This window comes from Podarcis pityusensis (genome assembly GCF_964106645.2).
Source record: "Podarcis pityusensis genome assembly, chromosome: 1".
NCBI classification, from domain to species: Eukaryota; Metazoa; Chordata; class Lepidosauria; order Squamata; family Lacertidae; genus Podarcis; species Podarcis pityusensis.
Window position 1 is genome coordinate 127,958,083 of NC_138028.1, and position 14,698 is coordinate 127,972,780.

Consider the following 14,698-nt stretch of genomic DNA (forward strand, 5'->3'; position numbering starts at 1 on the left):
GAGGCCTATATAAAAACATGGGGTGACCAAATGACGAGTGAGGACAGGGTTCTTATCCAAGATAAGGAAGGTTGGTCTAGAATAGATGCCTTCCCCCTTGCTTGCTTCTAACAAGAAGAAAACCCTCTGCTACAGTTCCCTGCATTGATATGATTTTGATAGGAGTTTGGGATCTCTTCCTAAATGGATTATGTCCTCCCCTTCTTACCATCTGTCTGCTCTTTCTTTTTTCTACAAAAGCCTTGTGATTGCACCATGAGGTGAGTGTTCCTCATGAATTTTCCTTTGCACAAAAGCACTACTGCAAGAAGTAGAATCAGCTCCTGATGCCAAATCAAGCAGGCAGAGGATTCTTTGTATAGACTGGGAACCCAAGCCTATTCCTGTGCATATGTAAGACTGAGCTGCTTATGCGAGGTTTAAATTTTCCTTTATCAAGAAATGTGAAACCTACATTGACAGCAATGTACATTTAATATCCATTCAACACATTAACAATATTTGGATATGGCACAACTAACAAGAACACTTTTGGCTTCTCACAAAATATGTCCACCCTCCATGACAATAAGAAAATACTCAGAGAGAACCTTCTACCTGGAGAAATACTTAGCCATTGAAAAGTTTATAAATAAAATGTGACAATAATGGAGGAGCCAGGGTTGTCAATTTCATATTGTCTAATTTTGTCTTTACATTTAATTAACCTTGTTTTCTAATCACTCCTGTGATTCACTGTGCTTCCAATTGATTTGAAACATTATCTTAATATTAAGGGCTATCCCCATGTACCATAACAACAACAACAACGGTATAAATAATAAAATCATCATCATCATCAAGTATAAATAATCCTGTATTCCTGTGCCCTACATAATAGCAGGTGCCACTAGGTAAAGGTAAAGGACCACTGACAGTTAAGTTCAGTCGCAGACAACTCTGGGATTGCAGTGTTCATCTCGTTTTACAGGCTGAGGTAGCCGGCGTTTGTACGCAGAGTTTTTCCGGGTCATGTGGCCAGCATGACTAAGCCACTTCTGGCGCAACGGAATACCGAAACCAGAGCAGTGCACGGAAACGCCATTTACTTTCCCGCCGGGGCGGTATCTATTTATCTACTTGCACTTTTAGGCGTGCTTTTGAACTGCTAGGTTGGCAGGAGCTGGGACCGAGCAATGGGAGCGCACCCCGTCGCAGGGATTCGAACTGCTGATGTTCTAATCAGCAAGCCCAAGAGGCTCAGTGGTTTAGACCACAGTGCCACCAAAAACAAAAACAAAAAACAGAGGAATAAGAAGGCCAAAAAGTGTGCCTTAAGTGTCTCAAAATAGCATAGGGATCAGAAGGAAAATGTAGTGCTCATCATACTGATGTTTCAGGCACTATGCAATAGGTGTTCATAACACATTTGTTTTCTGAGAAAGCTTTGCGTTTAATTTCCCCCAACCCAGGAACACTCCCAGTGAGTTTTTTACCATGGGAAAAGCTGTGGCCTGCAGTGATTGAGCCAGTGCCCAACATGAATATACACATGGAAATGAATGGCTGTATGACAGGAATGTTGTTTCTAGGTAGCCTGGTGGCCTGAGCCCTGAGCCTTTTCTGCCAGAGCCTAGATCTCCTGTCCTGTTAAAAATCTTATTTTAAAAAAAGAAAAAACTTTGATGACGGGGCAGCTGGACACACCGGAAATGACATAGCTGGGGATACCCATCCATGCAGCATCTTAATTTGTCCAAAGAAATATACAGTCCTGGATGGGTTAGGGAAGAGATGTGTGTGAAAGTGGCTGAGAAACGCATAGAAGGCATGTTAGACGAGCAGCGCACATGTGATGAAGGGGTGATAGCAAAACGCAGTAACCAATAAATCAGCATAAACTAGTCTGAGAAATCATAGAATTAAGGGGTCAGCCATATCACACCTGGGAGTGAGTATCATCACATGCTTTGCTCATGATCATACTGGTTTTAAAAAACTTAGTGTGGGTTGGCCTTCAGTTAACATAATTTAAGTCTGTGGGTTTCATTGGGTCTACTGTAGGATGACAAAAGTTGAATATCACCCACTATCTTGAAGACAGATATTAAGAATATCATATCCCAGATAGAATTGCATGAGGCTTCTTGGATGGCTAAATTTATCAGGCTGTAATTTGGAGAAGGATTGGGGCATGCAACTAATTAGCAAGGAAGTGCCACGAAGCATGCGTTTATCCAGTGTATTCCCCTCGTTACTGGGAAAAGGCAAAGACGATGTCGTCCCACACCCAGAGTTAAGGAGAAGGGTTGTTAGGAATTAAATTACAGGAAATTGAGCCGAAACGGTGTTCTGCACCGGGTTAACTGGAAGATCGGGGGTGCTATGGCTAAGCGGCGACCAAAAAACTTTACCTCTGCAAAAGAAAAATGTCCTACACGCCCCGCTCTAAGGCGGAAGGAGGAGGTTAGGGCTGAAGCCTCAAAGCCACGCCTCGCACTCATGTTTCATGTTGTTGAATTCACGATCAGTCCTTACTCTTCTTCACGACCAGCTGCTCCTGTTTCCTCGCCCAGTTGCTATCCCTCTGTGCTGCGATGTCTGTCCCAGCAACAGCAACAGAACGCGCAGAAAGGGCTTCAGACGATCTGATTTTCTACGTGAACGGCAAAAGGGTAAGTGGGAATCGAGCTTCCCGAGGACGCAGGCATAGCTGCTTGGGGGTATTTCCTGCTCTCACAGTGCAGCTTGAAGTGTAGCAAAAGGAAACTGCCTGTACTGTACTGCCCCCTGCTTCCGATTAGAGGGTCCCGGTATAGTAGATAGACCCCCTTTACCCCTCTTCTAACAAGACGTTTGCATTCTGCGTATTAACCCAAACGGCAGAATTGCTTCCCTGCCTGCGGCCCTAGGGAAAAACACAGCGGCAAATTACGTAAAAACCCTGGAAGGTCTGCATTTCACGTGCTTTGTAGGTTGAAACTAGACACCTTTGCTCAGAAGTGAATTCCTCTGGCTACGGTAGGAGTTACTGCTAAGCAAGTGTGCAGACAATTGCAGCCTTAAGAGTCTCGTTGATATTAAGAAAAGCAAGTCAAAACTCTCGGCAGTCAATCTTATTTATAAAATGCCAGACTATAATGTGCAGAGAATAGCTATACTGTACAAATATCCTTTCGAGTGTTGGAATATTGCAGGAAATTGTGTTCTCCAACACAATAAACTCACAGTGCCAAGGGTTTGCATATTTACTAACTAGAAACAAACAAGGGCATTTAGATTTTTTAACATACAGAGACTTATACTGGCTGATAGGCGTGCAATAAATAAATAAATGTTACACCTCCGCTGCCTCTAAATCCCAGATTTTTGGACTAAATCCCAGATTTTGGGACTCCTGGGAGGGGAGAGTGCGGTTGTGCTCTTGGTTCAGATTACAGGCTTCCCACGGGCATCTGGTCAGCCCCTGTGACCTAGATGGGCCATTGGCGTGATCCAGCAGGCTCTTAAGTTTCAACATCATTTTTGGATAGTGCTCGTTGATATTAGTTTCACCCCTATACCTTCCTTCCATTTTATTAACTTTGTCATTTTAATTTCATTTTTTAAAAGGCCCTTCTATACACTTCTGCAACGTACTACCACAGTGTGGACTAGTTTGCTGGTTTTAATTTTAAAAGCACTGCCTTTCGATCCTGATTTTTAAAAGCATTTCCTCACTTGCCAATGCTGTTCTCTCAAGCCATCACTACTCATCTGATTTCCTTTACAAAAATTAAAAAAGCAGTCTAGCTGCCCACTAAGGAAAACAAGGGTCAGGAATGATGTGAATCGTAGTTCAGTGTCAAAGGTTCCCTGACACAGGGGATAGGTTTTTTGTTTTTGTTTTGTTTTCCATAAAAAGGTAAAGGGACCCCTGACCATTAGGAAGTTCCCCAATCCTCCTCCAAATTACAGCCTGATAAATTTAGCCATCCAAGAAGCCTCATGCAATTCTATCTGGGATATGACATTCTTAATATCTGTCTTCAAGATAGTGGAAAACAAGGGACGTGGGTGGCGCTGTGGGTTAAACCACAGAGCCTAGGACTTGCCAATCAGAAGGTCGGCGGTTCGAATCCCTGCAACAGGGTGAGCTCCCATTGCTCTGTCCCAGCTCCTGCCCACCTAGCAGTTTGAAAGCATGTCAAAGTGCAAGTAGATAAATAGGTACCACTCCAGCGGGAAGGTAAACGGCATTTCCGTGCGCTGCTCTGGTTCGCCAGAAGTGGCTTAGTCATGCTGGCCACATGACCCGGAAGCTGTACGCTAGCTCCCTTGGCCAATAAAGCGAGATGAGCACCGCAACCCCAGAGTCGGCCACGACTGGACCTAATGGTCAGGGGTCCCTTTACCTTTTTATGGAAAACAAAACAAAAACAAAAAGCCTATCCCCTGTGTCAGGGAACCTTTGACCCTGAACTATGATTCACATCATCCCTGACCCATTGATGGTGCTTCTTGGGGCTGATGGGAGTTGTAGTTCAGCAACATCTGGGGGGCCATAGATTCTCCAACCTTGGTCCAGACCTGAGCTTACTATACCTATACCTATACCTATAACTAAACTACAGTTCCCAGGATTCTTTTGGGGTAGCCACGACTATTAAATGTGGTACAGGAGTGCTTTAAATGTGTGCTGTAGGTATGACTATCTGGTTTTCACCTCCCTCTGCAGATAGTGGAGAAGAATGCTGACCCTGAGCAGACATTGCTGCCTTATCTAAGGAAGATACGTATCCTTCCTCCGCTTGTGGCAGCCCAGAATCAAGTCAACTGTTTCTACTCCATCTTTCGCTCCTCTCCTGTTCTTTCTCACTCTCTCGCACTTCTTCATACACACCAAACAAATCTGTCATTAAGCCTCCCAGTGCTTGCTTTTTGAAAACCAAAATGCAGGCTCAGGGAAAGGAGTCTGCATATTTGCTTTCCAAAGCAGGGCTGAGGAAGGGGGTGGTTAACCTCTTCCTCCCTGGCTGTTTGGGGGCTCAGAATCCCCCTCCCTGGAGCTGCTTTCTCTCCCAAGGGAAGATCTATTGGCGTTGTTGAATGTTCACATTTAAAAGACATTCTAGTGGTTAGAGAGTCTAGCCAACGCAGGAGTTCTAGTCACATGTTCCAATGCATGCGAAGGGAACGGCACTATACCAAGTAATTTTGCTTCCCCGCATCACATGTGCCAAGTAACACGCCATCCTCTGTGCCTACAGGCAGAACATGGAGACATGATCTGGAACTCTGAGCACTTTGTGCACACAGCTGTAAACACAAAGGTCATGCCTTGAAGGCATGAGACAAGTGAGCAAAACATATTCACCTAGGACTGTTGCATTGGCTGCACAGGGCTACTGGAACTAGCTTCATTTGGACACGGTCAACTTTATCTGCCTGTATATTTTGTAGTACCATATTTAAAAGGGGAGGGGGAGAAAATGAGAGTTAATTTAGTTTTCTGAGGGTCTGGCATTTGGCAGCTTGAAAGAATAATGGAAGATTACTGTACATGCATTTTGTATTCCAGTTTTTTGGCTTAATTCAGTTGTTGATGTGGCGTTAAATTTATGTGGTTTTGTACTGACTGACTGTAAAGTTTTGTGGCTAGTTTGTGACCAGCCTGTGAACCACACAATAAACATAGAAAGGAAATGGAGGGAGGATGCTTTGTGTATTACATGTAGTCTTTTCTATATCAAAAGTCAAGAACATGAAGCACTGAGCAATGTGTATCTTGAAAAGAAGTGCCTTCAGAATTTTTGTCAGTTATAGAAATGTGAAAATTTCTATGTTATAACATTGCTCAGTCACTTCAAATTGATTTAGATATCTTCAAATTATGTATGGTTTATACTAGGAAGGCCAGTGTTATTTAACATAAACTTTCCTTTTGTTTTTAGTGCTGGAGATGTTGCACCCATTTTGGACTGCTGGTCATTTTCTTAAGTCTGATGATATGCTTGGATTTTATGCTTGGATTAATGATTTCAAACAGCAGATAAGCCTCTGTTATGAAAATGGAATTGCTTCTTTTTGTTCTGTAGTGCTCATTAGTTTGTAGCCTACCGATAATCTTTCCTGCAACAAATCAACTTTTGCACTTCTATTATTTTAATTGTACCTCATTTAACTCTTTAGCACTGACTTTTCCAGAATAAACTTGAGGGAGGAATCCATTGAATCATCACTTTGGAAACGCTTGTTTTCAGGAGTGATGGTCCCCATCTCCAGCACAGTTTGAAAACCTTGCAGTCCAATGAAATGCGTGCTTTCTCTGCAGTAAGTTTTTCTTAGTTCAGTGATGCTTACTTCCAAGTAAGTCCATGATATTACATCCTTAGTTTGGAAAACACAAACTTCTGCTTGTCACAAAAGTAACTCATGAATCTCAGTGGGTTTCTTTGGACTGGTCATCATCTCTCAACCTAGCCTATGTGGCAAGTTTGTTACGAGAATAGCATTAGGACTGGGTCATATGACACCCTGAGCTTCTGGGAGGAATGGTGAAATAAAAGTGCAATCAACCAACCTAAAACAGATACGGTGCCCTGTTTAGGCCTCGTAAAGGTCAGTATTGCAATCTGAGAGTGTGCCCCCAGGCTTCTAATCTTGAAATAATCTATGGGTGGGGATTTATGTAATCTGGATTTTTAAAATTCTGCTTCAAGGCAGAATTTCTGCTCCAAAGAAAGCTAAATTATGCTGTGATGGGACGATGAGCTGCTTGTGTGTAAAATCCTAGTCCCTCAGAGTTTGGTCAAGTTTGCAAACCTCTGTCTGTAACGGAGCCCCTTAAACATGGCTCCGTCAGTCGCTGGCAGATTCCGACAGTGGTTGCTTTCGGAATCGCTTCCAACATAAAAGCTCCTTAACGGAAACACGTCTTCTGGACTCTCTGCGTGACAGTTTCCGGCGAGGAGTGGGTGTCCCTACAGGAGGTCCTGAAACCTCCCCACTGTTTTCGCTGGAAGTGTCTCTGAGCCATCCCTCCAGCTCCCTTTCCCTCAGCTCAGCTCCTCTCCCCCTACTGGTTCCCTCTTCAGCTGCTGAGTCTCTCCCAACCTGTGTGAGCCCTTTCACTTCCCTTCCTTCCGATGGCAGTTCCCTGACATCCACCTCCCCTCCAGGGCCCCCTTCATCCCCTCTCGCCCCCTCCTCTACGGGCGGTGAGGAGGCAAAACCCCGGAATGAACTTCCTTCATCTTCCGATGTCCCGAACACTTCTCTCCACCTGTTGCGGTTCCTGGTCTCGAAGTACTCCTCCTCCTCAGAGTCCATCTCCCCTTCCCCTTCCGATTCCGAGAATCCTTCCAACTCCTCCTCCTCATCGGTGGTCCCAAAGTATTCCCTCCGGAACCTCTCCACAGGCTGAGGTTTCCTTGGGAACCTTTGATGGAACGTTTCTATCAATACCTCGTCATTGATATCTTCTGCCATTACCCAAGTGTTTTCTGACTCCGGTTCTCCTTCCCACGCTACCAAATACTCCACCTGATCCCCCTTCCATCTGGCGTCGAGGATTTCTGCCACATGGCTGCTGCATTCCCTTTCTTCTATGACCGGTCCCCGAGTGGCCATCCCTTCTCGTCCCCCCTCATACGGTGACAGTAACGACCTGTGAAATACTGGGTGCAGTTTCATGTGGTTGGGTAACCGGAGCCTGAAAGCCACTGGGTTGACCTGTTGAATGACCTCAAAGGGACCCAATCTCCTGGGTCTTAATTTCTTACAACCTCCTTTGAACGGCAACCCTTGGGTTGACAGCCACACCCTATCTCCCACCCTTATGGTTTCACCTTCCCTTCGGTTCTTGTCTGCCTGCCTCTTGTATTCTTCCTTCGCCCTTTCTAAGTTGAGTTGGAGCTGACGATGGATTGCTTCCATTTCTTCTACAAAATGCTCGGCTGCCGGGACGCTCCATCTCTCCCCTTCTCCCCCTGGGAAACCCCTGGGATGACACCCATAATTAGCCAAGAAGGGGCTCATCCCTGTGGACACATTCTCGGCATTGTTGTAGGCAAATTCCGCCAGCGCCAACTTTTCTACCCAGTCATTCTCTCTGTCATTGACATAACACCTCAGGTATTGCTGGAGGACCCCGTTTGCTCTTTCCGCCTGCCCGTTGGTTTCAGGGTGCCGGGCAGTCGAAAAGTTGACCTCCACCTGCAGTAAGCTCATGAGCTTCCTCCAGAACCTGGAAGTAAATTGTTTTCCTCGGTCTGAGACCACCCTCAATGGCACCCCGTGCAACCTAAAAATGTGTTCTACAAATAACTTCGCTGTCTCTTCCGCCGTGACTGCATGCGAGCAGGCTACAAAGTGGCACATCTTTGTTAGTAGGTCTACCACCACCATGATGGCTGTTTTCCCCTTGGACTTCGGCAGATCAGTCATAAAATCTATCGACACTGCCTCCCAAGGTCGTTCTGGGGTTGGTAAGGGTTCTAATAGCCCCGCCGGTGCCCGCCTCTCCCCTTTGGCTCGCTGGCATTGCTCACACCCTCTTACATACTCCCGTACATCTTCCCTCACCTTAGGCCACCAAAATTCCCTGGTGACCAACCACATGGTTTTGTGTTGTCCAAAATGCCCCGCCGTGGGGCTGTCGTGCAACTGCTTGAGTACCCTCCCCCTTAAGTCTCCTTCAGGGATATACAGTGCCCCTTTGTAATACAAAGCTCCATTTCTTTCCTCGAAACCCCCTGGTTCCTCTCCCTCACCCCTAAGACCTCTGAGCTTATTCTGGGCGTATTCATCATTCTCTGTTTCCTCTACCAGTTCTCTTTGTCCCACCAATGCCGCCCCACACACCCAGCGGTCCTCTGGAATGACATGTCTCTCTTCGGGTGCTCCCTCCCCCTCCAAATATTCAGGTTTGCGTGAGAGAGCGTCCGCCCTAATGTTCTCTGGGCCTGGCACGTAACAAATCTCAAAGTTAAATTTGGAGAACTCCTGGGCCCATCTCACTTGCCGTTGGTTGAGCACTCGTGCCGTCCTCCAATACTCTAGGTTCTTGTGGTCAGTGCACACTTGCACCTTATGTTGTGCGCCAATTAGCAGGTGCCTCCATCTCCGGAACGCCTCATGAATGGCTAGTAGTTCTCGGTCATACACCGTGTAGTTCCTCTCGGATTTGTTCAGCTTTCGCGAAAAAAAGGCACACGGTCTCCACTCTGACTCCTCCTTCCCTGGCTGCAGAAGCACCGCCCCAATAGCTCTGTCTGATGCGTCAGTTTCCACTCTCATCGGTTTTTGTAAATCCACATGCAGGAGTTGTTGTTCCGAGGCGAAGGCCCTTTTTAGTTCCTCGAATGCTCGCTCCGCCTCCTCAGTCCAAACGAACTTCTTCTTACTGCTGAGACAGTCCGTAATGGGCGCCGTCAGGTGGGCAAAGTTTCGGATGAACTTACGATAGAAGTTCCCAAATCCTAGGAACCTCTGCACATCCTTCCTTGTTTTGGGTGTTTTCCATTCCAGCACCGCCTGGACCTTGCCGGGATCCATGGCCAATCCCTTGTCTGACAGGCGATACCCCAGGAATTCCACCTCCTTGGTATGAAACTGACACTTCTCCAGTTTCACCCACAGCTGGTTGGCTTGCAGCCTGCTCAACACTTCTCTGACGTCTCTCACATGCTGCTCCTCATTCTCAGAATACACCAACACGTCGTCTAAGAAGGCCACACAATTCTTGTAAAGCAAAGGCCCCAGGACATGGTTCATAAACGATTGAAAGCACGCGGAGCCTCCTTGTAGGCCGAAGGGCATAACTAAATATTCAAATGCCCCCAAAGGGGTGAACATGGTGGTTTTCCATTCATCCCCCTTCCTTATTCGTATCAGGTTGTACGCCCCCCTTAGGTCCAGTTTAGTAAAAATCTTTCCCTTCCTGACCCTTGTCAAAATGTCGTCAATCCTGGGCATAGGGAAAGCCACTGGTTCTGACACTGCATTTAAGGCCCTGAAGTCACACACAAGCCTCGGCTTGTTCGTGTTTTTTTTATCCACAAAAAACACTGGGCTGCCCCCCACCGCCCTGGACTCTCTGATGAACCCTCTCTTCAGGTTCTTGTCAATGAACTCTCTTAGCTCCTGCATCTCTCTGTCTGACATGGCGTACAGCTTGCCTACAGGGAGCTGTGCCCCAGGGAGTAAATTGATTTGACAGTCAAAGGGTCTATGCGGGGGTAGTTGGTCAGCTTCCCTTTCGCTGAAGACGTCGCGGAGATCTGCGTATTGTCGTGGTACCTTCACGTTCTCCGTTACTTCAGTCCCTGCTAGGGTGGCTTGGGCCCCTGCCAAACCCTTTCCCTCTTTGCAGTGTTCTAAGCAATGTGCTGAACCAAAAGAAACCACTCTCTGATGCCAGCCCACCAGCGGATCATGTAACGCTAGCCAGCTCATCCCCAATATAATGGGAGCTCCTCCCAAGGTGGCCACATTAAACGCTATCAGTTCGGTGTGCCTTGCCACCTTCATTATCATTGGGACGGTCTGCAAGCTGACTTCTCCTCCCAACAGCTCCCTGCCATCGATCGTGGTCACCTGCAGGGGGTTGCTTAAAGGGATCGTCTGTATCTGGTGTTCAGCTGCAAACTCTTTGCTCATGAAATTGCAGGAGCTGCCTGAGTCCAACAGCGCCTTTATCTTTAGAGGGTGTCCGTTTGGCAGCTCTAGCGCCACTTCTATCACTAGGGCGGGTTTAGGAGGTTCTGGCGTGGGCACTTTCACTGCTCTTTGGCCTGGCTGCTGTGCCCCGACGGTGGCAGCCAGGCGTTGGCTTTTACTTGCTTCGGTATTTCTTCCTCTCTTCCCTCCACAGCTCCTACCATCCCTTGCCATTCCTTCCTCTGGGGGCAGACTCTGGCAAAGTGACCTGGCTGTTGGCAGAGATAGCATTTCCGGGCGCCTTTTCCCTCCTTCTTTCCCCCCTCACTGGGCTTTGAAACTGCGCGCGCGCGCGCTGTTCCGATTTCCATCGGCTCTGCCGGCGGGAAAGTTGGCTCTGGAATGTCTGGAATGCGGAACTCCTTCCAACGTTCCCCCTTCCCTTCCCGCCTCTCCAATGCTCTCGCCTCCTGGCGCGCTCCTATGGTCAGCGCTGATTTGGTCAGCTGGTCCATAGACTCCGCCCTGGGCGCCCGGGAAAGTTCGTCTTTCACAGCCGAAGAAAGCCCTTCTTCAAAGAGCATTTGAATGGGTTCCGCCGATAGATCCCACCCCAATTTATGGATCAACATGGTGAACTCAGTCCAGTACTCACGGACAGATCGGCTCCCCTGTTTGCAAGCCATTAACTGTCTGCGGACCACTCCCTGTTCAATATCGCTGGAAAACATCAGATCCATGGCGCGAAAGAACTTCATCGTGTCCTTTAGGACGTCACTATTCGCTGCCATCAGGGGTCTAACCCAGTCTCTCGCCCCCTTTTCAAGATGCCCAATCACGAAAGCCACTCGTGATTCCTCGTCAGGGAATTCATCAAACTGCAGATTGAGGGCATATTGCATCTCTGTCCGAAAGCCATGATAGTCTTTGGGCTCCCCCCCAAACTTCTGCACCAATCCTGGTACCTTTCTGACGAGCTGGGTGTCTTTCCCCTTTTTGTCTGCATCCTGAGCCCTCCTCTCCTCAAGCCTCGCCGTCTGCAGCGCTAGCTGGACCTCCAACACCCGGTACCTTTCTTCCAGGCTTGGACCCGCTCCAGCTCCTGCTTCTCCGGTTCCGGCTGGGTTGCTCATGATGCCTTCTCCTGCACAAGCTGCTCACGAAGACTGTCGGAATGCTGTGATGGGACGATGAGCTGCTTGTGTGTAAAATCCTAGTCCCTCAGAGTTTGGTCAAGTTTGCAAACCTCTGTCTGTAACGGAGCCCCTTAAACATGGCTCCGTCAGTCGCTGGCAGATTCCGACAGTGGTTGCTTTCGGAATCGCTTCCAACATAAAAGCTCCTTAACGGAAACACGTCTTCTGGACTCTCTGCGTGACAGTTTCCGGCGAGGAGTGGGTGTCCCTACAGGAGGTCCTGAAACCTCCCCACTGTTTTCGCTGGAAGTGTCTCTGAGCCATCCCTCCAGCTCCCTTTCCCTCAGCTCAGCTCCTCTCCCCCTACTGGTTCCCTCTTCAGCTGCTGAGTCTCTCCCAACCTGTGTGAGCCCTTTCACTTCCCTTCCTTCCGATGGCAGTTCCCTGACATATGCAGTCACACAAATGAAATTTATAATTACTTTTATTGTGTTATTTATTCTGCTCTAGTAGTGGGAAAATAGAGAACACTAAAATCCCTCGCTGCTGACTACAATCCTACTGAGTCCCACATCCCAACTTTGGATAGTTAACTGGCTATTGCCCCCATTTTTTTCAAGCAACCTCCCTTCATAGCCATAAGGGCTCCCAGATAATATGCTTGTACCTTTCAATGTGTATTGCCATAGGACAAGGATGGGGAAACTGTGACCCTCAGGATGTTGGTGGACTACAAGTCACATCAGCACCAGCCAGCATGGCCAGTGTTACGGGCTGATGAGGATCAATGGGTCCCTGTCCATGCCTTGTTATATGTGGATGGGGTAAGACAAGTTTGTACCAGGAGCAGTGGTGTTCCAGGTTAAAGCAGACAGAAAATATGTGTAGCTGTGCTCCAGCACGAAACATTTCCTCCTTAACTGCAGCTTTTTCAGTCCGTCTTACAGGTACCAAGTATGGCTGTGGTGGAGGCGGATGTGGTGCATGCACTGTGATGATCTCAAGATATGAGCCTGTCGCTAAGAAGATTGTGTATCCTTTTGAGCCAAGAGACTGGTAAACTGCACATTGCAACTGTCTAACTCGGATGAGGAATATTGTTGGTTAAGTATGTTTATAGCTGTGCCATGATCTCCATGTCAGGGACTTGAAACCTGTAGCCCTCCAGGTGTCACTGGGCTCCCAACTCCCATCAGCCCAGGCTAGTATTGTCAATGGAAAGTGAATGCTCATGACTCCATATAGGTGACTGTCAATTTCAACTTGAGTGTTCTTTACATACTGCTTTTCTGTATTATGCTGGAGGCTGTTCATGGGAAAGTGACAAAAGTATAATACAAAACAAACAAACCCAGAAACAATTGAGCTGCAGTAGCTCAGTGCATAAATACAGGCGGTGACAATTTTAGGCAGTTCCAACTGAAGTGTTTAATTTTAAATATATTTGTAATTATAATGCACACAAATAATAGAGGCAAATAATATACTTATAATAAATGTTAAACATATTCTCCTTTACAATCCAAGTCATTATTCAGCCAATGCATGCTTGATTCCCATATGTTCGTTGCATGGCAGTGCGGTCATCACTGTAGAAGGAATTGGAAATACAGAAACCAGGATTCATCCAGTTCAGGTAAATGCATGCTGTAACTCGTGGGAGATTTTTTATTTACTCCTTGTACATTTCAGCAACCAGCAGTGCTGTGAATATTTATTGGGAACTGTCCAATTCATGAACATGGTTGCAGAGGGCTGAGTATGGTGCAGTTGAAGCCTGCATCCAGACTATAAGAGCACATGCACATGTGAACATGGCTACAGCCACTCCAGTTGTATCATAGATAAGTACATTTTAATACATCAGGCCATGGCACCAATCCAGAAAAACATCCAGCTTTGCAGGTTACTCTTGTGCGGAACATACAGAAGCTCCAGCCATCCATTCATGAAGAAAAAGAAAACATTGTGTTTTATTATAATGTTGCAGTGAAGGCAAACATACCAATGAGAGATCCTCACAATATACAAGTCTCCCCTGAGAGTGCATGCATGTGTACACACATGTGCGCGCACACACATACATCATGGTCATTTTGCTAATTTAAAATAACTTGTGGCTGAACTTTTTGTCCTTCCAGAGATGGGTAAAAATGTTTTTGTTTTATTTTACTTTAATTTTGTTTAATCAGTCACTTTGTATCTCACCTTCTTTCCATCATGAAGCTCAAGGCAGCGTACATAAAGTTTCTCCAGGCAGCCTGCTCTACAGGCTCTGACCTGACCTACTCAGTAAGGTGGCTGCAATCTTCCCCCTCAAACCATGCCCAGGGACTTTAATAAGACCAATGGTGGACGACTACGATCTTTGTATTTTAGCTCTTACTTTGTGATTTTATTACGGGGTTGTTATTTTTTAATGTGGGATTTAAACTCTTGTTGCCTGTTTCAAATTGCTTTTCTGATGTAGGCTGCCTTGAGGGGATTCTTGGGTCTGATGTGGCAAACTATAAGTCAAGCCCTAAGTATCAGACAGGATTACTCTCATGTGCAATACATATGCAGCACTCCTGAGCTTTCTGTTTTTTCCCACTGCATCTGCCACTTGAGGCCACTTGTGTTGCAGGTTGGCTCCCTGTTTTAGAATAAACAAAGCCAACATCCTGGCTTCCAGATATCATTGAAACTCTTAACTCCCATTAGCCCAGGCCAGCTTGGCCAGTAGTCAGGAATGATGGGAGCTGTAGTCCAACAAGGTCTGAAAGGTACCACATTGCCTACTTGTGTTTTACAACAGCAATCGACTCATGTGCTGTCGCAGCAACACATGCAGGTTCCATAAGCAATAAGCCAAGCTATGGTGACCTTTATAACATTTCAGGTTCAGCTCCTGCATGAATCATGAGCAGGCTTTCATTTAAAATATCTGAATAAGAGAATGT

At 46.7% G+C, this 14,698-nt stretch overlaps 1 protein-coding gene across 1 annotated transcript in view; it reads left to right on the forward strand.

Annotated features, from left to right (window-relative positions):
• Positions 1–2,466: 2,466 nt before the first annotated feature.
• Positions 2,467–14,698, forward strand: part of LOC308482492 (aldehyde oxidase-like) — a 59,729-nt gene continuing 47,497 nt past the window's right edge. Inside the window, exons 1-4 of the mRNA XM_081015600.1 lie at positions 2,467–2,654; positions 4,697–4,754; positions 12,692–12,788; positions 13,284–13,392. Coding sequence (XP_080871726.1) covers positions 2,577–2,654; positions 4,697–4,754; positions 12,692–12,788; positions 13,284–13,392 — 342 coding nt within the window. The 5' untranslated portion in view covers positions 2,467–2,576. The remainder of the gene's footprint in view (positions 2,655–4,696; positions 4,755–12,691; positions 12,789–13,283; positions 13,393–14,698) is intronic.